The 24,992-nt window shown below is 39.7% G+C and overlaps 1 protein-coding gene across 1 annotated transcript in view; it reads right to left on the bottom strand.

The window, feature by feature from the left end:
- Window positions 1-335: 335 nt before the first annotated feature.
- LOC122529250 overlaps window positions 336-24,992 on the bottom strand; it is an 88,822-nt gene continuing 64,165 nt past the window's right edge. Inside the window, exons 2-11 of the mRNA XM_043655165.1 lie at window positions 16,808-16,853; window positions 16,570-16,737; window positions 12,799-13,018; window positions 7,091-7,174; window positions 5,566-5,699; window positions 3,726-3,862; window positions 3,371-3,525; window positions 2,582-2,823; window positions 2,282-2,468; window positions 336-2,152 (exon numbers count right to left, since the gene is read on the bottom strand). Coding sequence (XP_043511100.1) covers window positions 1,956-2,152; window positions 2,282-2,468; window positions 2,582-2,823; window positions 3,371-3,525; window positions 3,726-3,862; window positions 5,566-5,699; window positions 7,091-7,174; window positions 12,799-13,018; window positions 16,570-16,737; window positions 16,808-16,853 — 1,570 coding nt within the window. The 3' untranslated portion in view covers window positions 336-1,955. The remainder of the gene's footprint in view (window positions 2,153-2,281; window positions 2,469-2,581; window positions 2,824-3,370; window positions 3,526-3,725; window positions 3,863-5,565; window positions 5,700-7,090; window positions 7,175-12,798; window positions 13,019-16,569; window positions 16,738-16,807; window positions 16,854-24,992) is intronic.

Here is a 24,992-nt window from a genome sequence, read left to right as displayed (position 1 = left end):
CGATGGCTATTGTGCGTCCTAGGACACGTCGAATTTTTCAAAATATCCACCAGGTAGAAATTCTCCTTCCGTCACACTGGTTTCTCGATACATTTGCACGACCCCTACGTTTACAGATTTCCGACGTTTCGTTCTGGAAAATCATCGCACGAGTAGGACATTTCGTAAAAAATATTTCTTATTGATAGCAATATTGATTATGATTCAGTAGTCTCACCATATTAACATACGTATACAGAGATTTTATAAATAAAAAGTTTCGTTTTAGGACTTTTGATGATGATAGGACGTTTGAGATACTCGAGATTGAAAAAATTCTACGAATGGATAAAGACAACTGTTCAAAAGATACAGTTCTTCTACAGTTTATTGGAAACCTTGATACACTCGAGCTTAATCATAAATATTATGGATCGTACAATGCTATATTTACAAGTAATTCGATCGAGCAGGTGGATCCTGTTTGCTAATTGTCGATTGTAAACGGGACGGGGGGATGTATCTGATGAACATGTACACGAAAACGTGTGAAATGTTTCCGCGTTACGACCAGGAGGGGAAATTAATATTTCACAGACTGACGAAAGTGCAGCGTTTTCGCGCCGAGGAAATGCTTCCGCAAGACCCTAGAATAAATTATCAAGACGAGAGCTGAGCTACGTTTCTTTGGCTCCCCCGATGACACGCGCGGCGTCATCTCGCGTGTAATGCGAAATATTATTTAATCCTCGCTGGCCGTTCGCTGGCTCGTGGCAATTCTTTGATGCTCCTGCCTCTCGAGAATTTAAAAAAAAAGATAAAAAAAATCAAAAGAAGACACAAATAAAAGAATAGTGTCTATGACGAAAGAAAGAAAGAAAAAAAAAAAAAAGTAAGGGGAAATCCAGATTCACTTGGACGCTGCTATAGTATATCATTATGCATATAAGTGTAAACCTAGATATTGTAGCTGTTTATTGCATAGCGATGTTTATATCATACGATAATGCATTATTCGCAAACATTCAGAAACTTCAGTTATAAAAATGTGTCACTGCATATCTCGGAGATACAGCTGTGAAGTAGCATTCGCTTGAATTTCGATAAACTGAGAAGCTTTGATTGTCATTTTCACGAAAAGGGGGGAAACCTTTTCGATCCTTTTATATTTTCAATTTCTCTTTCGTTCGTTCAGCTGTTGCTCGAGAAATCTCGATGATTTCTGTGTTTTTGAATATGGCGAGTAATGCTATTAGACATTAGACTTAAAGTACTGAATCTCATCAAACGGCATTTGATCGCGTATCTAATCGTTTCGATCTCGTGTAGCGACGTTCGCGCGAGCGGGAAAGATTCAAAAATCAAATATTTTTCCCCGGTCGAGCGTTCGATACAGAGATCGTGGCAAAATCCTCGACTACCAAGTTCACCTTTGATCGTTGTTAGCGACGGACGGCAACTCACTTGTACGCGCGATGAACGAAGAAATCACAATTGAAAATGACAAGTGATGAGCGAGTTCGACCGAGTTCATCGACGGCTATTAATTGACTATTAAACAAAAAAGAAAATATTAAAAAATCTACGCCTAATCACATTTATCACAATATATATTCTTTACTTTGTTCTATACTTTTCTAATTTTACTATTTTTTTTTTTTTCTTTTTTTGACTACTCGCTTTTTACAACCATCTCACACTTTACACAAACCAAAATGCACAATTGTCGAGTACGTTCGCGAGCATAATTTTTTCGCTTTTGTCGACCGTCGATTGAGAACACGAACGATTGACTTTACCGATCGAGCCTGCGCCCAACGCCATTACCGATCGAGTCTCACAGACACGGTGATTGTCCTCGCTTTGTTACCGATTGAGAGGATCGGTGATTCCCTCGATACACTCGTATCGACAGAGCCGTCGCGAAGAAGAAGGAGAGGAGGAAATACTCGCATGTTACGTCGAAGAGGCCGCGGTTAGTTGATCCTACCCTTGTGAGTCATGTAACTTATGCTATCGGACAGAAGCTTTTCCCTAGCCTGTCTCCGAATTCTCGAGCACATTGCTAATATCGTCCCTGCCATTAGACAAACGAAGCCACAACCGATTCCGATGATCGTGCTGAGAACCGTCGATCTCAGGCATACTCTGTCGTTCGTCGATTCACTAGGTCCTGCAAAACACACCAAGATACATCTTTTCAATGTAAAAAGAAAAAATGATATACCGATCCACTTTGCTCAACTTTGATCAACTACAAATCTCCAACAAAGATGAACATGTGGGAAATCGAATCAATTACCACTTCGGAAGGCTGTGGTGGAGTTCTGGAAGAACTCGGTGTCCGCCTCGCCTTCCTGAAGAACGCGCAACGACTGGAAGAGATTGACGTTCTCCGACAAACTCGTGGCTGGCGTCGACGAGCCAGCGATCTCCGGCAGCGAACGTTTGGCCACGTTTTTGGCGTTCCTCCAATGACACGGTTGGCTCTGTGCAATCGCGAATAATTCAGTGTATAATACAGCAACAGGTATTTACGTCCCTCGTGCCAAGGGATATCGTTTTGATGAAGCGCGATTGCTCTCAATCGTTTACCACTTACCGGACATCTCCCGTGGCACATTCTCACGTCGCACTCGATGTAAAGAGCCGGCGAGCCGGTGAACCTGAACGTTTTCATGTAGGCGAAAACCTGCGTCTCGAAGAGACCGCTCTCCGACCAGGATCCACGGAATCTGCTGATCAATTTATCATCCACCGGACATCCGTACTGATCGATCAGCTGGATTCTCTTGTTCCCGCCGTTGTGGGCGTAACAGTCGTTCACGACGATGTCGAAACCATCTACGAACACGTAAATATACACATTGATTCTCGTATGCCGACCGACGAGATGACATTACGAATTGAATTAAAGAACGCCTCTGTTCATCTTCGTTTCTCTGATACTCGAACGAGATCTGATACGGCATGTTTTTAATAGAATGTGCCAAATAAGACGGAACGCTTCATCGTTGTGAACGCGCGACATACTTGCTCTAAACCTTCAAACGTTGTACACACATCGTTTCTACTTGTCATTCCATTTTATTAGAAATTTATTTCACCGGAATCCAATTCCATCGGAGATAGCCACCAGAGCGTCCCCATTGGAATCTCGACTGGTTATCGATTTCTCTTCGAAGGAGGAAGCCCTAACGCAACTAATTTTAGATCCTCTCGACGCGTTCGCAACAGGGTCTCTGCGCGTCCCGTTATCCCGGTGGAATAACATCGGGCAGATGTTACGTACGACGTAGCGCCACGCAATTAGTTCCCTCGGCCGCGTGGAATCGACGTTAAGAGTAGCGCAACGTGAAAATGCGTGGCCGCTATTACTCGCCGCTCGTACCGTATTTGCTGCGCATGTAGATAATGAGAGTCAGGGGATCGCCGACGCGAACTGGTCCAGCCACTCTAGTTCCAGTGGTCCCGTAACCGTATCTGATTTCCATGTAACACTCCGGTGGCTGCAGGGTGAATACTACGGGATTCCCCGTCGCCACTCTGCAAGAAAATATCCGCGTTAAGCCCGATTCACGTGACGCATAAAACGACGTCGTATAAAAAAAAAAAAAAAAAAAAGTGAAATATCGTTATCAGGAAGAGGGAAAAAATGTTTCAAGTTGAGAAAAATTTCAGGATACATTTACATGTTGGATTTACAAGTGGAATTACAGATGATTGATCGGTAACGAGATACTCACTCGACGTCGAGGAACGGAAATGTGACGGTTTTCCAGAAGTCGTAGCCGTACTCGCAAGTCACTTTGAAGTGCTCGTCGAACTCTTCCTCGATCAGCGGATTGTACTGCACCGTGACCGTGTTCCACATCAGGTTTTTCTGCAATCGGGAGAGGGGGGGAAGAAATCGTGCGGTGAGAAACAGTACAGCCGTTTAAACGAAATATCGATCGATCGATCGATCGATCGGCTATTAGCACAGCTAACTGAGTGGGAAGAACAACGAAATATGTATCCTTGAAAGACGCAACACTTGGAATGCTAGCAAACAACTGCGTTTCTTTGGCGGAGAATTGTAACGTTTGCTAGACAGAGGAGTAAGAGAGGTAGAAGAAGAAGACTAAAAAGGGAAGGGCAAAATTTTGAAGATGAAATGGAGGAAAGAAGGATGAGAAACGACGGAAGAAGAAAAAAAGAGAGAAAAAAAAGAGCGAAGAATCAGTACACTTTAGAAGAGTGCTCGTTCTAAGATTTCTATGTGTTCATTCAATTACTCCATTTCTTACATTCATTTAATCGTACGTTTTTCATGCTCGTTTCATACGATCCTTCCAACGATTCCATCGAGAGCAGACTACATCGAGGTACTTGAGAATCAGTCTTAGTCTTTCTCTTACTTTTTCGTTTCTTCTTACGACTCTCTAATCGTAACTCATTGTCAGAGCGTACGGACACGGTTTCAGTACGGCCGGCATAAATCACGGCACGTTCGCGCGCGCGATTCAATAAATCACGGGAGAACGTAACAGAATTATTAGCACCGTCGTGGCTTTATGATCCGCGCCCGCTAAAAAGGTTCTCTAACGGATTGCGCGTGTATTAATACGTCGAGTCTCGCAGGATGTAAGTCGGACGGTGGACGATTCCTCTTCTTCTTTCTCTTTTCTTTTCTTTTATTTTTCTTTTCTTTTCTTTTTTTTTTTTTTTTCTCGTCCACGCGAATCATTATTATTCCTTGCCAAATGAGGTAAGCGGTCACGCTGCGATCGTAACGAACCACACCGTCTGTCTTTCACTGCACTGTTACACAGAGACACTGCTGCCTCTCGGAGTAACATCGTACGTTAGTCGTCTCGGAGTGGCTAGAACGTGGATACACAGAGATGTAGATGGACTTATGGAAATTCATGTTCCTACGAGTAGAATTCGAGAAATGAAACCTAGACACGTGGATGATTTATATGAGGAGTTCCGTATTTCGGAGTATTTTGGTTTCACGTGTTCTCAAGTGTTACGTGCATCTTTTTTCATCTTTAAGTGTAAAATGTACGCTGCTTGATTCATTTAACCTCTTCACGGACGAATTTTTAATTTCAGTTATAACAAGAGAAACTTTACCAGAAGTAAAGTAAAATTTAATTTTTGGCAAGTAAAAAAGATTAAGTTAAGAATTTCAAACAATAACTATTCTTGCAATGATCTCGCGAATGGAGGAAGTATTTCCTTTCTATTGGACGTAAATTAACTGTCCGCATATGTGAGAGATTAAAGAGATTAAAACAGTGGAATTTGAACATGCGATGTCAATTTAGGAACAATTAAGAATTTTTTTGTTCTCGAGAAATCTACTCTTCTCGAGACGACAGACGAATGTAGAATAAAATTATTATCCTTAGATCTACGCTTCTCGTAACAATTGCTGTTTGTTTGGTGTAACTAAACACTTTGGTGTATACTTCTCTCAAGGAGTAACACCAACTCGCGCCACTGTTCGTTTTTACCAAAGGTGAAAACATTCTCGTTTGATAAATGGTCCGAGAGCTTTGCAGCGTGGCAGTATACACACATGTCCGTGTTACGTACCGTAGGATTCTTTCGGCTGTCCTGATGATGAGTGTTCTCGCCGAGGGTGCCGCAACGATTCAGCTGGATGTAGAACTCGTAGTAGTCGCGGCCAGTTCCGTTCACGTACATGCAGTCCGGGTCGTAGGAGTAGCCTTTAATTGAAATTGATCGTTCACCGCCCACGATCACGTTTACAAGTACACATTGAGACATTTATCGGTAACGAATCTCAGTCGCCGAAGAAATGACTTTAAATTTTACTCCGGAAATTCTAACGGTACGAGGAAAGTTGAATTGTGTAGAATTGAACTAGATGTTATTAGCAACAATTCAAAATCGATTTGATCAGAGATCGATCAGTTCTCCGTGGCAATTTCTTCGAGAAAGTAAATTTTCAGAGATGTATCTGCATTCTAGTGTTATTAGATTGACCAAAAAGTAACACCTTTCTGCGTAAATTTTTCACTTGTTCATTTTCGACATTCGATCTTTTACTATCTTTCAGATGCAACAAATTTTATGATCAAAAAAGTTTTTTTTCTTTTTTATAAAAAAGCAAGAACGATTCGATATTTTCATCAGCAAACCAATTCTGACGCAATTTTAAGATTTCTTCGTCGTACACGTCGGACAATTTTTTGATGACCTTGCACAGCGTTTCTCTGTTTTCCTTTTAAATAGTAGTATTTTTTGACTTTCGGCGCTAAAGAAACAGTCGGTAACTTTCTTTTTCAAAAAATGATTAACTCTTGAACAATCGGCTGTCGGATTCACGATTGAAAATGACAATAAACTTGCGATTTAAAATAAAATTAGTTACATTTTAAGGTATACATATACAGTTTACCTATCATAAAAAAAAAAAACACGTAATTTTTGACCAATCGAGTAAAAGATTCAACGACAGAATCGATCGATATACACGCACCCCCACTCGTCACATTATTACAAATTGTCAAATTTTATCGTGCAAGCAAAGGGGAACAACTATTTTCCGATCCAAACGACGATCGAACGAAACCACGGAAACCACGATCGATCGATTATCGTTATGTTCGAACAGAGAGGAGCGCGCACAAAGTTGAATAGTATGGAAGCAGGACGGTGGTCAACAAGGACGAGTTATTTGCAGGTGCATCGCGTGCATCGTGCAAGGAGCAGGCAACGCGTTGTGCTTCTTTCAAAATAACGGAAGTGTGCACGGTTCGACTATGCCGGTCCGGGAGACGGACTCGCCTTGGAAAAAAAAAAGAAAAAGGAAAATTCTCTCTCTCTCTCTCTCGATATCTTTCTCCCTCGCTGTTTCCATCTGTGCCCGCTAGTGGCGAACCTCAGCGAGATCGTTTCACGATAATGTCCTGCCATTAGCTCGTCAGCATCGTGGCAGTTCGAGCGTTGTGTCCGCGGAGAGATGATGATTGCGAACAGCGGAGCCGCGAGGTCGTGCAACGCGGACGTGATAGCACGTCCTTTGATGCGCGGATGCTCGCGGCCACGTCCCCACGATCCACGTCGCGATGTTAATTTCCAAAGGGCTACTTACCCGCCGAGTACAGCAGCCCGGCGAACGAACCGTTGAAACCGATCCTGATCTTCATGTAGTCGTCCTGGCACTCCGCCTCGATGTCTGCGAATTTTTCGTTTTCGTTAATTGGAAGATACGTGAAATTATTATACATGGTAGATTTTTTATTAAATTAATTAAATTAGTAATAATTTAATTTAATTTTAATTTAATTATTATAATCTTAATAATTTTATATTTTTATATATCATTATAATTATTATAATTTTATTGTATATTATTATAATTTTAATAATTTTATACTTTTGTATATTATTATAATTATTATATTATTTTTATATTTTTATTGTATATATTTAAATTATTTTATAATGGACAAAATAACCAAACGCGATGTCTCCTCTGTCGATAGTTTTCGTCTTTTACAGAAAGTCGGAGATGCGTGTTTCTTAACTCTCGAAACAGCGTCTGTCGGATAATATCAGTTTTAGAGGTTGAAATACCTCTAAATTTATTTCTAATTTCCATCGAGAATATGCAAAATCAGACAGTCTGATTTTGGCAGTCAGGCGTAGTCTGAATTAAATCTAAAGTTAAATTACGATTATCAGTAGTTTGCAACGTTTTTCCTCTCCAGTACCCTTCGATTAGAGTTTTCATTTATGAGTGACTGAACTTCTCTCCTAAACGTCCATCCATCCCTCAAAAATGTTTTCGTAGGTTAGCTAAATAATCAAATTAATGACATTTCACAGATTAAAACTCTATACTCTTTGTTTCTGTGTTTTTTTATGTCAACTTCTTTTTCTGTTTCTCTTGCGCCATTACCAATATTATTTTCGCGTAGTTGGGTACCATTAATTTATACCGATATTTGAGGCTTGAAAATTAAACATCAGAAAATCATGATCAATCGAGAGATCAACAGCGAAGCGTGTGTCTATAAATTCTTTTCGTACACTCGCTCCCCAAAATCCTAACCTGGGGAAACCCAACTTTCCCAGACTTTCCAAGTCCACGACTTGGCAAACGGCTCATCAACACCTATCCGCCTGTACGATCGGAAGCTCGGATAAAGCATCGCCAACGGGGTAACGAACCTTCACGACAACAGGCAAAAAGAGAGAGAGAGAGAGAGAGAGAGAGAGAGAGAGAGAGAGAGGAACCAGGATGCCGAAACGTTGGCGTTTCGTGTCGAAACGGTCGGAAAATCGAGGGCGGAAAGCAGCGGAAAACCGGTCGCCGATGACGAGTGAAAGTAAACCGGCGAAGCCCCTTTATAAGGCGCTCTTCGTGGTAAGGAGCCGTTTCTATCGTAAAACGACGTAATCCAGCGGGAGTGTGGAAGATGGACGGCGTTAGATGGAGGCTGAAGATAGTCACACTCGAGGTACTCCTCGATGATACAACGTTTCGCCGGGAGAACGCTTCCCGCCCGTTTTCTCTCTCTTTCTCTCTCTCTCTCTCTCTCTTTTCTTTCTTTCTTTTTCTTCTACTCTTCAGCGTGGTCGTTTGTAGGTGGGCACGCGTGCTACCGGCGCACGCGTTTTCGACCGGTATGCACGCACGCTTATTAGAATTGCGGATACGTTCTGCTTCGTGTTCAGAGTCCGGCAAAACGTCCGAGAGTAAACAATGGAGGAGGCGGTTACGCAACTTCGATACACACTCGTGCTCCCCCCTGAGAGAAGTGTACGCGAGAAGGAGTACACCATCCCGGAGGGTGTCACGGCGAACATTCTTCATTCACGATGAAGCGGCTTTCGCCGGTGGCTTCTTTCATCGTTGGTTGAAACCACTTTGCATATATGCACGAGATATGCACGCTACCGACCGTAGAGCACAATTGCAACGCGGATAATCGTTCATTTGTACATGCGGAGTTTTAATCGCGGAATAGAGAGCGAAGATCGTGCTCCGGGCGGACCAAGACCAAGCTCGGGGGAGAAAAATCTCTCGCTCGGTGGTCGACGTTCGATCCTTGACACTCTCCCGTACGATTTAATTACGTAGTATCTCCCGTTTCAAACGAATCTCCCTCCCCCGCTGTTTAACCCCTGATTACGACTCACCGTGAGAGCGAAATAAGCACATTGTTGCTCGGCATGACTCGGAGAATCCAAACGTTGCCCGAGGCTCGGCCCTTTCATTTAAATCTCGTTACGCTAAGCTCGTAAACTTCGTTCCGAGCGCGCAGTGTAAAAGACCGCGGTGTAACGTGGTTGTTAAGGGTCAAATTATAGGAATGCCAGATGCGTGTCTAGCTTGATCATCGCTCTTCTCCCCGGTAATCATTCCACCAGGGCGTACCTCCCTCCTCCTGGAGGGGGACGGATCGTTCGCTAATTGCTCGCGTGCTCTCGTTTCTGCACCACCGCGATTACATACCGGCTTGTTTGGAAAAACTTTACACTGACAGCGATATACTCGAGGGCTGAGACTCACAGTGGCTGAAACTTCTTTCTTTTTTTTTACGTGTTCTTTTTCTTTTTTTTTCTTTTTTTTTTTTTGATAAAGTGATACTCTGTACGTTTAGTTGCGTAACTTTGTTTGTTATCGAAAAAGGATTGCTGCGTTTGGACGGTGAACATAATTTCGAATTCATTTCCGAGCAATTTGTCTTAAATTCACTGACACTGAAAAAAATTTGAAAACAATGAATTTTTTTTTTTTTTTGCACTGCAACGATCAAGATTTTATTTTATCCATAATTTATGTTCGAATTTGTAGTTTTATAAACAAAATTTATCGACATTTGCTCGGAGAAATTTATGAAAAATATTGTTTAAACGAAAGGTTTTTTGGCAAAATGGTATACACCATTAGAATCGTTAAGAAAACTTTAATTTACATCGATTTACAAAAAAATGGTATCTTCAATGATTTGACAAAATATGTTCCGCACCCCCAACTTTGAGTTTTCACCCCTTCGACATCGATAAAAAGAAACGCTTGTCAAATATTCTTTCGAAAACTACATTCACGCCAAATTTCATCAAAATCTGTGATTCACGTTTGGATGTATTCCCTTTGAGAACAAGGTATATGATCGTGATACCATGTAATTTTCATTCAGACGCTCAGACCAATCTCGTTGAGAACTTCCCAAACAATCTTTCGTTTGCCAAGAACAAACTGTGTCTCTTCTGAAATTTGGAATTCGAATGCTATCAAAAGGAACTCGCAGTCTGTCCCGAAGTTTGATAATCGTGAAACTTCCGGTCTCAGAGCCATACTCGAAACAAACGTTTCCGCCGAACAGTGGGAGCACGGATCTGTAAAGAAAACGAAGCTGACGAAGAGAGCAGAAGGAACACACGAAGAGAGAAATTCGAGAACCGGAGGAGACGAGGAGGATTAAAGCTGATGGGCCTTCTTTTCGCGTAATCGACGATGCCCCGCCATGCGTGTTTCCCGCGGAGAAAGGCCGTTTACGACTTCATCGAGAGTCTAACACACGCGCAAATCGATAACAAGTATACTCGGGGACGTGTCGTCTATTTCGGGAAGCTGTGTCGCGTCGTTCTCCGAACGACGAATCGATTCGCGTCGATTTACTGCTTGATTAATCCACCCCTCCGTTCCTCCGTGCCACCCGTAATCTCGCGGCAATTACTCAATCTCGTGTTCTCTCGGCGTAGTGGAGCCTCGACGGCGTAAATCTGGGGAATTACAATGGATGCTGGACAGGAAGCCGCCTTCGGGGCCTGGATTTATTAAAGGAAAACCGTCTCGCCGATCGGCAATTTCGAGAATCACCGACTTCACGGAGATCACGTCCGCCAGAGATAAGATCCAAATTCTTCAGTAATGGTGGATCGTTGCATATGGAATCGATATACTCGACACGCTTTGCTGGCTGGCGATTAATTTCAGGCTTACAAGGATCGTCAAATTTCAGAGACTTTGAGATTTCTCCGAATTTCAAGTAATCTATGCTCGAAGAGGGGTAGGGGATAATTTAAACTTGCGAATTTTATATTTGCAACAAGCGAGAAAAAATTGGAACAAACGTGTTCCGGAAGTGTTATCTAATTTTTAGTTTTCTTTAATTTCGTCGGAATCTCTCCGAGTCAAGAAAATTTAAGAAATTTTTTTCTAAAGTTCGAGAGAATTGTATATTAAATAAAGAATACATATTCAATTTATATGTATTGATACGATTATAGAATCATACTATGTGTATTGTCAATTTAATATCGACGAAAATGTACCAAAACCTTCATTCGAGATTTCCATTCAATTGTTGATAATTATTGATTAACAACCACTATTACATAAAATTTCAATAAATCTTCGAGAAATATAGATCGATTGCATTGTCGTTTGATAATTATTGCTTTATTTGCTTTAAAAGTAGGTATATGTTAAATTTGAAACAGTTTCAATATATTTAGTTTAAAATGTTAAAATGTGAAATTTCTTTACAATCGAATAATATGGGAAACGATACTGGAATTCAATTTGTCACACATGCCTGGTATCGATGTAACAACTGATCTTTCCTTCGGTGCCAATACACCCCCTCCCCCTCTTAGATTAAGCTTTCGGTCGCAATTGTGGACACCCTTAAACACCACTTGCGCTGGCAATTGATTGCGGACCATAACGAGTGGCCAAACAATAATTCGTCGCTTTCTTTTTGAACTCGGTACGATATCACTGGACAGAAATTATTGAGAGGTAATAAATCTACTATTTGTTTTATCTATTTTGTTTTACTTAGACATACTTAAAATTGAGAGAATGTTACTTACAATTAGAATATAGAGAATAAAGAATTCTCGACGTGCGTGGCACGTCGTTCCAGCGCAAGAGCACTACTGCAAATGAATGGACGAGATAAAGAAAAGAAGGGGAAGAGAGTTGGATCGATAGAGGAGAGGAGAGAAAGGAGAGAAGTCGACGTGTTCGCCTGGAGTGCCGTACGACTTTCCAACACCGTTTTAATTGCGTCCACTCTAACGGTAGCCGTTCGCCATCGCGTCCCGAATGCCGGACCGCGTCAAGGATGCTGTTGTGCACCAACGATGGATCGATCGATCGATCAAACGCTTCCTGGCTGCCAACGAGTCCTTACGTCCGTACTCCGAGGAGTGACAATGCTCATGACGAACATACGCGCGCGATAACGGTTCCCCGGGTAAACGTTCCCTTTCTCATTCGAGAATTCCTGCTCTCGCGACTCTCGGACGCTTGTTTCGACCGGAACGAAAGTGAAAAAATTACGCGTGTCCTCTTTCGAGAATTCGGGAAGATTCGTCGTGTCAGAGTGATTCTTCCACAAATTTGTGGCAAAGAAATTGGAATAAAGTGCATCTATTTATAGTTTATAAAGTCATCCATATATAGCCTCATCAATATATAGTTTACTAAAGTCATTCGAGCCTCTAGAAATAGACTGTTACAAACATATAAGATTTATGTGGAAAATTATTATTGTTTTATATTATATATTTTATATTATATTTAATATTATATATTTTATATTATATTTTATATTATATATAATATTATTAATTATTATTATAATATATTGTATTATTAGTCATTTTGATCATTTTGTTGGTAGCTTTAGTTAAATTGCTCAAGCTTCAAGTTTCGTATAGATTTCAAATTATTCCGTAGCTGTTCTTTTATTATTTTTTTCTTTTTCATCGTATCTTTATCGTTGTAAATCGATGGAATAGAAAGAGAGTCGTTTCGTAGTAAATCGAGTTACTTACGTTGAACTCGAGTGGTGTTAGGTCTGTATCTCCTGTGTTCGCGATCCCAAGTCTCTGGATGCCTCTTCCAGTCTTCATCCCCGACCACCCCGGTCCCACCGCCGCCGGCTATTCCTTGCAGACCCTGAAGAGTTTGAAGAGCTTGAAGATTCGGGCTCAAGGGTCTTCCTTTCAACGACGGTATCGGTACGTACGCCGCTCCTTCCCCGACGTACACAACCTTCGTTCCAAACGAACAAAATTCACTCGATTAACAAAGCTAGATTCGACCAATCGATTCGGGACCCAAGTTTCTAACCAAACGGCGATCCTCAGTCGTTCAATTTTTTTCTCTGGAATTTTTAGACTTCGACTAAGTTAAAAATTCGATCATTTTGTGGATTTACATTTTCGTAAACGTGAAACATTTCGTTTTGTTTATATTATATTTATCACGCGGATACACTCTTCTTAATCGCGCTAATTCTGGGCCTCATTGGTCAACAGGAATTTGTTGAGAGCCGCACAGAGTTTACATATTTTTTTATCAGTTCAATCGTAATCTACGTTATTTACAAAGATATTAAAACAACTTTTTACAGCGAAACAATACACTGATTAGAAAAATATATTTACATTAATTAAAAAAACATATGAAAATTTTTAATTGAGAACACTGAGCTTGTTTTTTTAGACACCAGTTCATCAGTATCTGGTTTGATACAGGATGCTTGTCTAAAATTGTTCTTATTTTATTTTTTGCGTGCTTCGTATGGGAAAGAAATCTGTTCGCAAATATAAATATAATACTAGCCAAAAAAGGACATCATGGTTAAAATTATTCCAATAATAAAAGAATTCTTATTCAGTTGTTCCAATATAACCAGATACATCTGCTCTAGAAACTGTAAGTGTCATTCCTTCACACGAAATCCAACAGAGTCACCGTACCTTAAAACTCATAGTTTGTTTCATAGTTTAAAACTTTCAAGAACTCCGTACTTTCAATTTTCTCCCCCTTACATGCAGATTCGATGTGATTCAAACTATTTTAGATCCAGTCGTACGTTTCTGTGGTGAAACGAATAAGGCACGTGGTCGGTGGCCAAACGCCAAGCTGCGCAAGAAGTGCCGCCAACAGCCAGAAGTGGAAACAATCGTGTTGTTACACACTCTTCTTTGCCCCCTTTTTATCTCGTTCGTTGCTCTAACGACCAATCTCGGATTCTTTCTCGGATTCCGCCTCCGTGTGTTCCTCGTTGCATCGAGTCGACTCACCGCGCAAACGACAGACAACCGCGGCATACTCCGTGCCAATCCCTCTCCCTTCACTCGGTCACTCGCTTCTTCCACTTCTCCACTCGCCGCCGAGAAATTATCGCTATTCACGGATTCCAGTTTTCTGGCATTTCTGGAACTCGAGCGGCATTTACGGGCCATCAGAGAGGTTACATCGTGGTCTATCTTCTGTCTTGTCGCTTCATGGGAGGACGATACTTTGAAACATCTTCAGGAGTATTAGGTTTTTAGAAACGCTCGTGAGACTAGCGTGTTTGGCAAGCGAGTTCAAGCTTCAGATGAATGGGTTTCGCGGAAATGGATCATTTCGATCTTACTTCTCGACTTTTAGGAACGTCTAACAGCGCGCGATTCCTCGCTCTTTGCAACTTGTGAGTATCATTTTCAAAAGTTGCGGTTTTTAAATGTTTGACGTCGTTCATAAAATGGGATGTTTAAATTCAAGCGTTTGTTGAGACGTGTTTGATATCGTTTGTTAAATTTAAATTTAAATCTTTGACATCGTTCGTTGGATATTTAAATTCAAGCGTTTGTCGAGACGTGTTTGATATCGTTTGTTAAATTTAAATTTAAATCTTTGACATCGTTCGTTGGATATTTAAATTCAAGCGTTTGTCGAGACGTGTTTGATATCGTTTGTTAAATTTAAATTTAAATCTTTGACATCGTTCGTTGGATATTTAAATTCAAGCGTTTGTCGAGACGTGTTTGATATCGTTTGTTAAATTTAAATTTAAATCTTTGACATCGTTCATTGGATATTTAAATTCAAGCGTTTGTCGAGACGTGTTTGATATCGTTTGTTAAACTTAAATTTAAATCTTTGACATCTCTTCCGTGATTTCAATTTTCTGATTCAACGAGAATGCTAGAAATATATTCCTCTTCTTGATCTCTAAGATTGTTTTCTCGGAGTATTTTCTATATATATATTTTTTTTTTCTTTAAATGTGTTCTCTAAATTCGCCACATATCGTAGCAAGAATATTCCACGTAAACAACAACACTTGGAACACTTCTTTAGGAGGTAGACGATTTCTCATTTTATGAATGAATTCAAGATCTAAAAATGTTACGCTCAAGAGACAAAACGATGTCTTCGTGTTTGATGTTCAAGATCAAATGTTTATCTATGATATTTTCTACTGCTACGTCCCATCGTCTTTTCCGATTGAACGTCACTCTGCATCATGTCATGATGAACCCGTTGCGACGTGCGTGGATCTCTTTTTAACATACGAGACGTTCGTTGTCGATGGTCTCTCGAGTCTCATCGCGACACGAGCGCTCATGCGATGATTAACGGTCGCGCGGTTAGGGCGTCGAGAATCATTAGTCGAGCTATGATCGGTCAGATGTGAGGCTAGGTGAACGTACTTGTCGTATCGCGGTAAGCTTGTCCCTGTACACCTGTTCGCCAGGCAAACCCGATTATCCAATCATTTAGAGTTTCTTGCGAGAGTTTCTTCCACTCGTAAATCCGTAACACCCGTTCTTCCAACCAGAAGAGCTCTCTTGCCGATCGTGCCGAAGAAGATACGTTCGTCGAAGACACGTTTTACGATCTTTCTTCTCCTGCGTAGAAATTGTAGCGCCAGTATTCGATTCGCTTCATATTACAAGTAAAGAAAAATCCAGGACCAATTATAGGACTGGAAAGTAACCGAGCTCGAATACTTCGTACGCTGTTAAATTCTTGGGAGACTGGGAAGATGATTTATCGCTTGGCAAAATGAAAAATAACCGCCGTTTTTTTTTTTGTTTGTTTTTTGGATAATCGTTTGTGGATTAATTATCAGCGTGCTAGTTAGAAGTGACCTACGATGCGGAAGATGTATTTCTCGGTTCGCTGGAAGAGCGCGGTAACTTGGAAAAAATTCATTTTTCGTGAAAATTAACAAGAACTTAGTAGTTAATTTCCTTCCCTTGGATAATCAAAAATAGCCCCTAAATCTGAATTTTTACTCGATACGTCTTTGCAAATATTTCAGAATCTTCATTACTTTTCTAGTAGGATAAAGAAGTTCTTAGAATGATTGATCGACTTGATTTTATCCAAACCTACTATTGTCGCATCAGTTTCGAACCATGCAATTTATAATTAATAATTTGACTTCAGTAGCATAACTATAGTAATAGCAACTTCATAATGGGAACAATGTGAGATAGATTTACTCTTTTTAAATATTTATAATTGATCCCGTTGCCCAGATTGATAAATAATTGTAAATATTTTATTTCTCAACATGGTAATTTGTATTTACTTCTTTAAATGACAAACCGCAGGATACTTGAGAGATCAACTGCAAGATCGATACTGCCTTTCTAAAATTTCCTAAAATTACACGCGCGAAAGGATACTTTTAAAAGGATAAAGACAAATTGTGGAAAAGGAGGGACATCATTCGACGGAGGTAGAAAAATTCGCAAGATGGATGTGCATGATGGAACCGACGCGACAATTTCGGCTATCCACTTCGCAAGGGTACTCACAGCGTCGTGGTCGCTGGCCTCGTGCGTTAACGCTTCTCTGGTTTCGTTGTGAATCGAGTCGTCGTCCTCGGGGCCAGATCCGCTTCCTGCCCAATAATCCTCCGTTGTCTCGTCCAACACCGAGTCCTCCGCGTTTCCATCCCCCTCGCTGTTCTCGTGATTCGTTGCCTTGAAAATTTTCAAACTCAGACTCCTCTGATCAAGACAACGACAGTAAATAGTTTTGGCGAGGATCTACCTGACATCGAAGCGTTGCCACTGTCAGGAACCACACGATCGCGTATCTGGAACAAAAAAAGGACACACTCTCGTTATCTCGGTCGAAATTCAAATATCACGATGATTTTGTCATTTTCGATGGTACACTGTTGATGAATTATTTCGATTTGATCATTTTAATCAGCGGACGACGGCAACGAATGATACGTTTCCTACACTCTGTAATTTCACAGCGAGAGCAATTATCAATTATTTATATTGAAACGCCAAGATTATCGTGGAAATTGATGTCACACCAATTCTCGCAGACACGTTTTATTTGTTCGACGAAACGAGCAAATTGCTAGTTTATAGGCACTGATGCCCAGGCTCTAACGACTAGTTTAGACGCATTTCAATCACGACTCACTTTAGATTTACATTAATTTAGAACCTGTTGCCAACACGGTTGTTTGGTCTCGTTCGACTTACAGCTGCTTTTTCACCGCAATTTCGCGTTGCTCGGTTAGTTTCGTCGTTGCAAGAACAAGTTGAAGATTTGCCATGCAAGATTTGTTGCGTAAAGGGACTAGGTGGAATATAATAATTCCCCTCTGATACATACCTTTATCCGCACATTCGCGGAATGCTGATATTTCAGTTCATATCTCTGTTCGTCTTGTTCACTTTTTGTCATCGTTGTAATGAAAATTTAATATAAACAGGAACAAATTAAAAATATTAAAAATATTAAATATAAAAAAAATTTCTATATTTCAGAAGTTTTCATTTTCCAAGGAACAAATTATCATCGCGAGTAGCGTGCAGCGTGGAAACAAAAGAAAGTACAGCTATGAGCTGTATTCTGACAATAAAGGAGAGGAGTATTTCGCACACACTTTAAAATAAATATTTAAAACCTGCAGTCGTGGACGTACGTCTCAATGGAAATGAGAATCTCTCACGGATTGGATCAGAATCTGAGTTGAATCGTGGATCAGCCGAAAAATTTTCGAGTCGCCGCACGTTTTTATCGCGTGTATCGTCGCGAGATTTCCCCGCGAGATTCTCGGTGATTGGCCAAGGGAAGTCGAGCAGCCTGAGAACTGCGAGCACCGAGGCTCGCTCGGTCACGGCGCACGTCCGTTCACGCGGTAACACAGTTCTCCGCGGTCCGACGCGAATTCGCGATAATAACGAAGGACAACGGACGATAGAATCGCGGCGAAACCATAATCGGATCATTGTGACGCGTGACTCGGCGCAATCGGGCCGCCGTATCGAGGAAATCCTCGTCGATGCGTCAGCGGCACGCGTGTCTCGCATGCGAAACGCGTGTTTCGCTGTCTTTTTTTCTTTTGGACGACGTTCTCCAGATTCCGCCAAGTTCGTTCTCCAAGTTCGTCGGAACGGAGAGGAGAGAAAGCTGGAATGAGTCACGTTTCGCGAGAGAGTGGGGGAGAGATACGAACTTGACAGTGGTGGATCGTGGAGACGTTAACGCGTTACGACGACTCGTATCACTTTTGTTCTCACAGAGCGGACTAGAGACGATGAATTTGTAACTCCCCTCTCGTTCTACGACTTCCTCCTTCTTCTCTTGGCTTCTTCATTTTTTCGCGGTTGCACTTCATCGACTTCCTTTCTCCACGACGCTGATGTGCAACGGGTCTCTCTTTCTTTCGCATCGATCCCGAGCTTAACTACTCCTCGAGCGCCGCTTGTTGGTTTTGCTAGCGATGCGACTCGAAACATACTCATCGTGGGATGATAATTACGAGTCTATATATTTTAGTGCGGGTGTATTTCTCCTTTTTCTTTATTTTTATTTTATTTTATTTTATTTTATTTCATTTCATTTCATTTTATTTCATTTTATTTCATTTTATTTCATTTTATTTCATTTTATTTTATTTTATTNTCATTTCATTTCATTTCATTTCATTTCATTTCATTTCATTTCATTTCATTTCATTTCATTTCATTTCATTTCATTTCATTTTATTTTATTTTATTTTATTTTATTTTATTTTATTTTATTTTATTCTATTTTATTTTATTTTATTGTTTTTGTATAAAATGTTTTCACAAAAATGTTTCTATGAAAAAGTTCTGTCTTAAAATATCTTTGTGAAAAAAATTAAGGAAATGTACGATTGCAATAATTATGGAAAGTGAAGAAAATATATGATTGCATGGAAATTCGAATATCTGTAGAGACACAAAAATTTCATTTCTTTTATGATTCCACTACAGTCTTGAAATGTCTATCTTAAAATATTGTTTTTATGAAAAAGTTGAAAAAATATTTGATTGTAATAATCGCGAAAATTCGAACAATTGTAACGACATTGAAAAATCTCTTTTGTGATTAAATTTCACCACAGTGAAAGATTGAAGATTGAAGTTTCTACTATACAGCGACTCCTTCAAACTTGCTGCACGATATTTTTTCGCCCATTTTGTTTTAACTTTAAATGTTAATCGACAAAAATTTCAGAAATAAAATATTTCGTCGATCAACTATAATATTCAAAGTTCTGTAAAATATCAAAAAGAAAAGAAAAAAAAATTGGTGTATCAGATTTTAAGGGCTTGTAGTAAGAGAGAAACTTGAATCTTCAAGATTGTGTTTAGATTTAGTCGTAAAAGGATTTTTCCAGTGTTTTTTGTAGACGCCTGAATTTTTACAATCTGTTTGAAGAAAAGTACTCCTACTTCTTCGTTCGTTACACGATATTAAAATGTCTTTGAGAAAAAAAAAAACAAACAAACAAACTGAGAGTAAACACTCTAAAATAAATCAATTATTCAAAAGTTACAACAGTTAAAAATATCGAACGACCGACTCCATTCCATTGTCAGAGAAAATTGGAGAATTGGAAGAAATTGAAACGAAAAAGAGAACAGAATTTGAAATTGAATCTTGGCCAGCGCAGGAAATTTGACAAAAAACTCCTGTCTTTTCCCACGCAAAACAAAGATACGAAAAATTCCAGTTTGTTTGAGATCGATTGGAAACGGTGACTCCAGAAAGTCGGTTTTTCCATTGATCTGCTCTGGACGTTATCTCCCGATAAACATACGTTCTCGTCGATCACTATGATACAAGCTGGTAATGAGGCGGCCGGAGCCGGCGTAATCTCTGTTATCGGGATAAACGCACGTGCACGTTAACGCATCCTAATGACAGGGATGAGATTCCTTTCTGGTCTGTTAATTGCAACGCAGCAACATCTCGCGGAAATTGACAGCTTCCCACGAGAGCGAGAGCCCTCGATTAAAAAACGGCGGCACGTGAAGTCTAGCTTCCCTCCCCGTGAATTTTCCTTTCCCCCCCTCCCCCCCCTTTTGATAAGCTGATTCATTGATTTAATTAACTGGAAGCCGAGCGTGCCGAGGATTAGTTCGATTCTTGGCTGTCATTTTGCTATTAATATAATCTAATCTGCTTACGAGTTCTCGTAATTTGATCTTATTGCGGTTGCAACAGGGGAGATGAGATTTCCATTACTGAAAAATATGAAGACGAGAAAATGCGAATAATGTGAGAGAATACATGCGGAATATACTCAAAGTATATGCAGAGAAAGTCGATAGTACATAAAATTCACATTGGAGTTGAAAAACGTAGAACAGACGGAAATGATCCTCGGATCTTCTAGGAAAATCCCTAGAAGGAATAAGTATGCTGCCTGAAGATATAAATGACACTTGGAAGTAAAGACGAAAGTCAATTGAGTTCTATGCGAGCTATTGAATGACTCGTACAAAATTGCAGCGCTTTCGAGTAAAAAACAAGTGTACAAGTGTACAATCGTATAATTGTATGTTCTTTACATAATTCTTCTTATACTAGATTCCATCTTTTTGATTATTATTAATACAATTAAAATTATGTTAATAATTATATTATTATATAACGTAATTGATAACTGTATTAATTGTATTATAATTAATTGTTATATAACTATGCATTTTTATATTTTTCACGAAGAAAATTAATAACTGTATTAACTATATTATTACGTTAATAGTACAATTTTAATTATATAATTATTATACAATTAAAGTAATATAATTGAAATTATATTACATTAATAATACAGTTTTAATTATATAATTATTATACAATTAAAATAATATAATTACATTAATAATAAAATTTTAATTATATAATTATTGTACAAGTAAAGTGATATAATTAAAATTATATTATTACATTAACAATACAATTTTAATTATATAATTATTATACAATTAAAGTGATATAATTGAAATTATATAATTACATTAATAATAAAATTTTAATTATATAATTATTACACAATTAAAGTAATATAATTAAAATTATATAATTACATTAATAATATAATTTTAATTATATAATTCTTACACAATTAAAGTAATACAATTAAAATTATATTATTAACATAATAATATAATTAATACAGTTATTATGTATAACTGAAAATATAAAAATGCACAGTCTGATTATAATTATCGTTGAACTGCAGCGCGTACGGTATCGGTGCAAAGACCTTCCCGTCGAATTAATCCACGTTGAAAAACAGTCGATGCTTCTGCGTCGAATCGGAGCGTTTACGAATCAGGAAGCAATCAAGACTAATATAGTCCAAGGGACGACAGAGAACCGTAAGCGACGCGAAACTTCAGCGAGCAGAGGATCGAAAGAACCGCCGGAAGGAAAGGCAACGTGGTAAGCGACGACTAGGCCTCGTTAAGACATTTCGTACGGTTTTCTTGTTTGCGTTGTGCGAACGGATCATCCTGTTTCGCTACGCGTAATTATTATTTGCTAGCTGGCGGCGTGGTTAAATGGAGCGGAAGGTGTTAGGCGTGGGATGGCCGCCTCGAGAGATACGAAGTATACTACATAAAGTATCCAGACATCTGGCGTCTCATTTCGGTTGAAACGTGACGGTACGGAACAGAAGTTGCGAGATATTTGGTGCAACTGTTGTAGGAAAAAAAATATTGAAAAATTTGAACCAAGCGCTTCGTAACATAGGTTTATCAATATTTGCGTGATTAAGTTGAGAAAATTAAATAAGTCCAAATACGACGATGACAAGGAGATACAAAGCTTCTTCAAGACTCGATACTTTCTGACCGAAAATCTTATCACACTCGCACACACAATCATACGCTCGTATTTTATGTCTTAACTTCTTGCGCTGAAATGACGTGCCACGTCGAAAATATTTGGCAATATTTTCTCAGTTCCAAGTATATTAAAATATAACCCAGACGAAACAAATAACATGATTTATTATCTTTTAGTAACCTCTATCCAGTGATACGGACCGATGAATTCAAAAAGAAGACAAATTATTGTATACGGTTTGGTCCGTAAACCAGTTACTAGCGCAGGAGATTAAGATTGGGACGAAACAGACAGTCCCAAGTCTGGTTTTTTTTCGCTGCGCTCAGAAAGAAATTCTGTGCAATGAGATTTCCTCACCCTACGCTGTGGCAAACCTAACCCAAACCTCGGTATTATTTATTCAGAGGGATCGTTAAAATACCTAAATGTTAGAAAAGCTTTTTAACTGATATCTGGTAACTTTAAATTCTCTCTGTCGGAATCGGACTGTAGGGGTTACATGATGAGGCGTTTAATAACGATGTTTCGACTCTCACGGGGCACATCGATCACCGATCGACGTTTCAGGTATAGTTGTTCCAAAGTAACTTTAATTACACCAGGGATTTGTACGAGAACGGAGCGATTAATTTCGTCTGGAGTTTCGTAGAAATCAGCTTGTCGGATGCTGGCGGAGTGCGTGATATATTTTTAGGGACAGAGACCAGTAACAGACGAAGGATAAAGTATCTCGCGTAAAGGCTTGAAAAAAAAAACTTGAGAAGCTCACACGCCCGTTGTTCTTAAGCAGAACGTAGAGTTTACGAATTGGAATTCAAAGATCCGCGATTAATACAGCTAGACAGGTGTGAAGAACTTCTTAATGGGAGAATCAATTATGGCAAAATTTAGTCAAAAAAAGGAAATACCGCTTCTGCGTTAACCTAAAAATTAAAAATGAATTTTATTCGAAAAAAAAAATCGAGCAGATCGACAGCAAGAAAACGACACCTGAAAGAAAGAGGAGAAAAAAGAAATTAGCTACCAACACGGGGATAAAAAGCACGAATCGAATCGAATCGAATCGAATCGAATCGCGAGGCTACGATCGGCAAATCTTCCTAGTCGGAAATTACCGAGCGAAATGAAGCTTGGTGGTGGGTGGAGGAGGGGTGAAAGGGAGAAAGAGAGAAAGGGTGTAAAAGCGGCTGGAGGGCAGATCGGGAGGCGATCGTCTTTCAATTCCGTTATACCGGCGTCAGGTAGCGGGCGGTTGGCGTTCAGGATGGTTTTCAGTCGCCTTGGGCCACGGCGGAAAATCTCGCAGCGGCAAGTGGGAATCCGCGTCGCGTCGAGGCGAACGTAATTGTCATGGTTCGCGGTCGCTCGCGATCTGCCACAATCCTCGCCAACGGCGATTCCGCGTCTGTGAGAAACAGAAGACTGAAGGCGGAGGCTGAAAGCTTCAGCTTCAGCTTCGGCTTCAGCTTCAGCTTTTGCTCGCTCGCGGCTCGCCGTACAGTTACGCATTTGAAAGTCAGATCGCAGCGACGAGATACCATACGAGCTTGTAATTTATCATCGTATCGCCTACTACTCCGGTAACGTCGTCGTCTCCGATATTGTTGCGCAGACTACCGTGATTTATATCCGCGTTTCGATTCTTCTGGTCATTCACTTTTGCTCATTCAGCAAGATCGTTTTCCAGACGCAAGCCTCGAAAAAAATCTGACGTAGATCTTGCTTCTTCTTACGATTGGACTTAACTCTTTCGCTAGCCTTTCAAGTCCCATTCAAGCCTTTCGGGGCTTGCCTCCTACAAGCTTATATAGGTCGTTTTTGCGTGTAACACTTCAGAGATTTGCTTTCGTAACTATTTTCTTAACACATTGTTATCCTGGGAAACTTACTAATACATTTTTCGTTGGCTGTGAATCAGAAAATAGTATTTTATAAAATTATTTCTTTTTTTTATAGTGTTAATAAAATTATTTTATTTTACAGTGTTATTTGTAAGAAATCATTGAAAAAGAAGAAATAAATATTCACAATATAGAGTGATTTAGTAATTGGAGCGATTTTTCAATTTTTCAACTTCTTTTTTCTTCTCCGAGGGTATCAAAATAGTTGGCACACAATGTGTTAATAGGAAATGGTTTTGTACTTAACAAGACATTTTTACCTCGTTAATTAGCTTCACGTGATGAGATAAATTAAATTCACATTGATTAAACGTTGAAACAAGTGTTCGTGAATGTAACATTTATAACAATTATATCACTAACGTGATAACAATTTTCGATTCAATTTTCAATTTTCAATCGCAAATCGCCGCTCGGTAATTCAATCTGCCAGCCATGTTCCCTTCTCACGTCCAATCTCTACGAGCCTTATATTACTTATCTGCAGTTATCTCTCTTGATCTGATCTTTTCGACCGCTTTTCATCGCGGCTTAGTCGCCCGTGGTAACGAAAGGATTAAATCACTCCAGCCACTTTGTTTCTTCCACGCTAAATTCTGAATTCCATCTTGAATATTTCGACACTCGTCGAAAGTCCAATTTCTATTCCAGAAAGAGAAGCTCCAATAATCGATAATCTTCCTTTCACGCGAATAAAATTTTAATTGCCTTTGGGAAAGTCGAACGACACTCTCGGCGGAATAGAGGTCGTCGGCAAATGCTCAGAAGATTTCTTGCGGTTGATAATCAGATCTGGTTGAAAAACGAATGCGCTAATTGCCAGGGACGGGAAGTTGGTCTCGCGATATATTCCCTCGCGTTAACGACTGTTTTACCGTTTCTTTCGAGCCGATTTCAAACTTGCCTTGGCTTTATTATTTATCATACAATTACTATACAGGGTGTTTCGTAACTTGTGGAACCCACTTCGGGAGCTGATTGTACGCCTAAAAATAATGAAAAATAGTCATATAAATATATGTCCTATCTGCCTTCGTTTATGAGATATAATGAATTTTCTGTTTTAATTACTTTTAGAAAAGATGATCAAAATGACCATCTTGTATTTGAAGACAAGCCTGCACGCGTCTTGTCATTCATCTGGTTACTCTCTCTATCATTCCTGGTGTTTCTCGAATTTGTCGGAAGCCTTGCTC

Source organism: Frieseomelitta varia, unplaced genomic scaffold (genome assembly GCF_011392965.1).
Source record: "Frieseomelitta varia isolate USP_RPSP 00005682 unplaced genomic scaffold, Fvar_1.2 scaffold_281, whole genome shotgun sequence".
Taxonomy (NCBI): Eukaryota; Metazoa; Arthropoda; class Insecta; order Hymenoptera; family Apidae; genus Frieseomelitta; species Frieseomelitta varia.
Note: the sequence above shows the minus strand (reverse complement) of the source record. Positions and strands in the feature narration are given on the sequence as shown.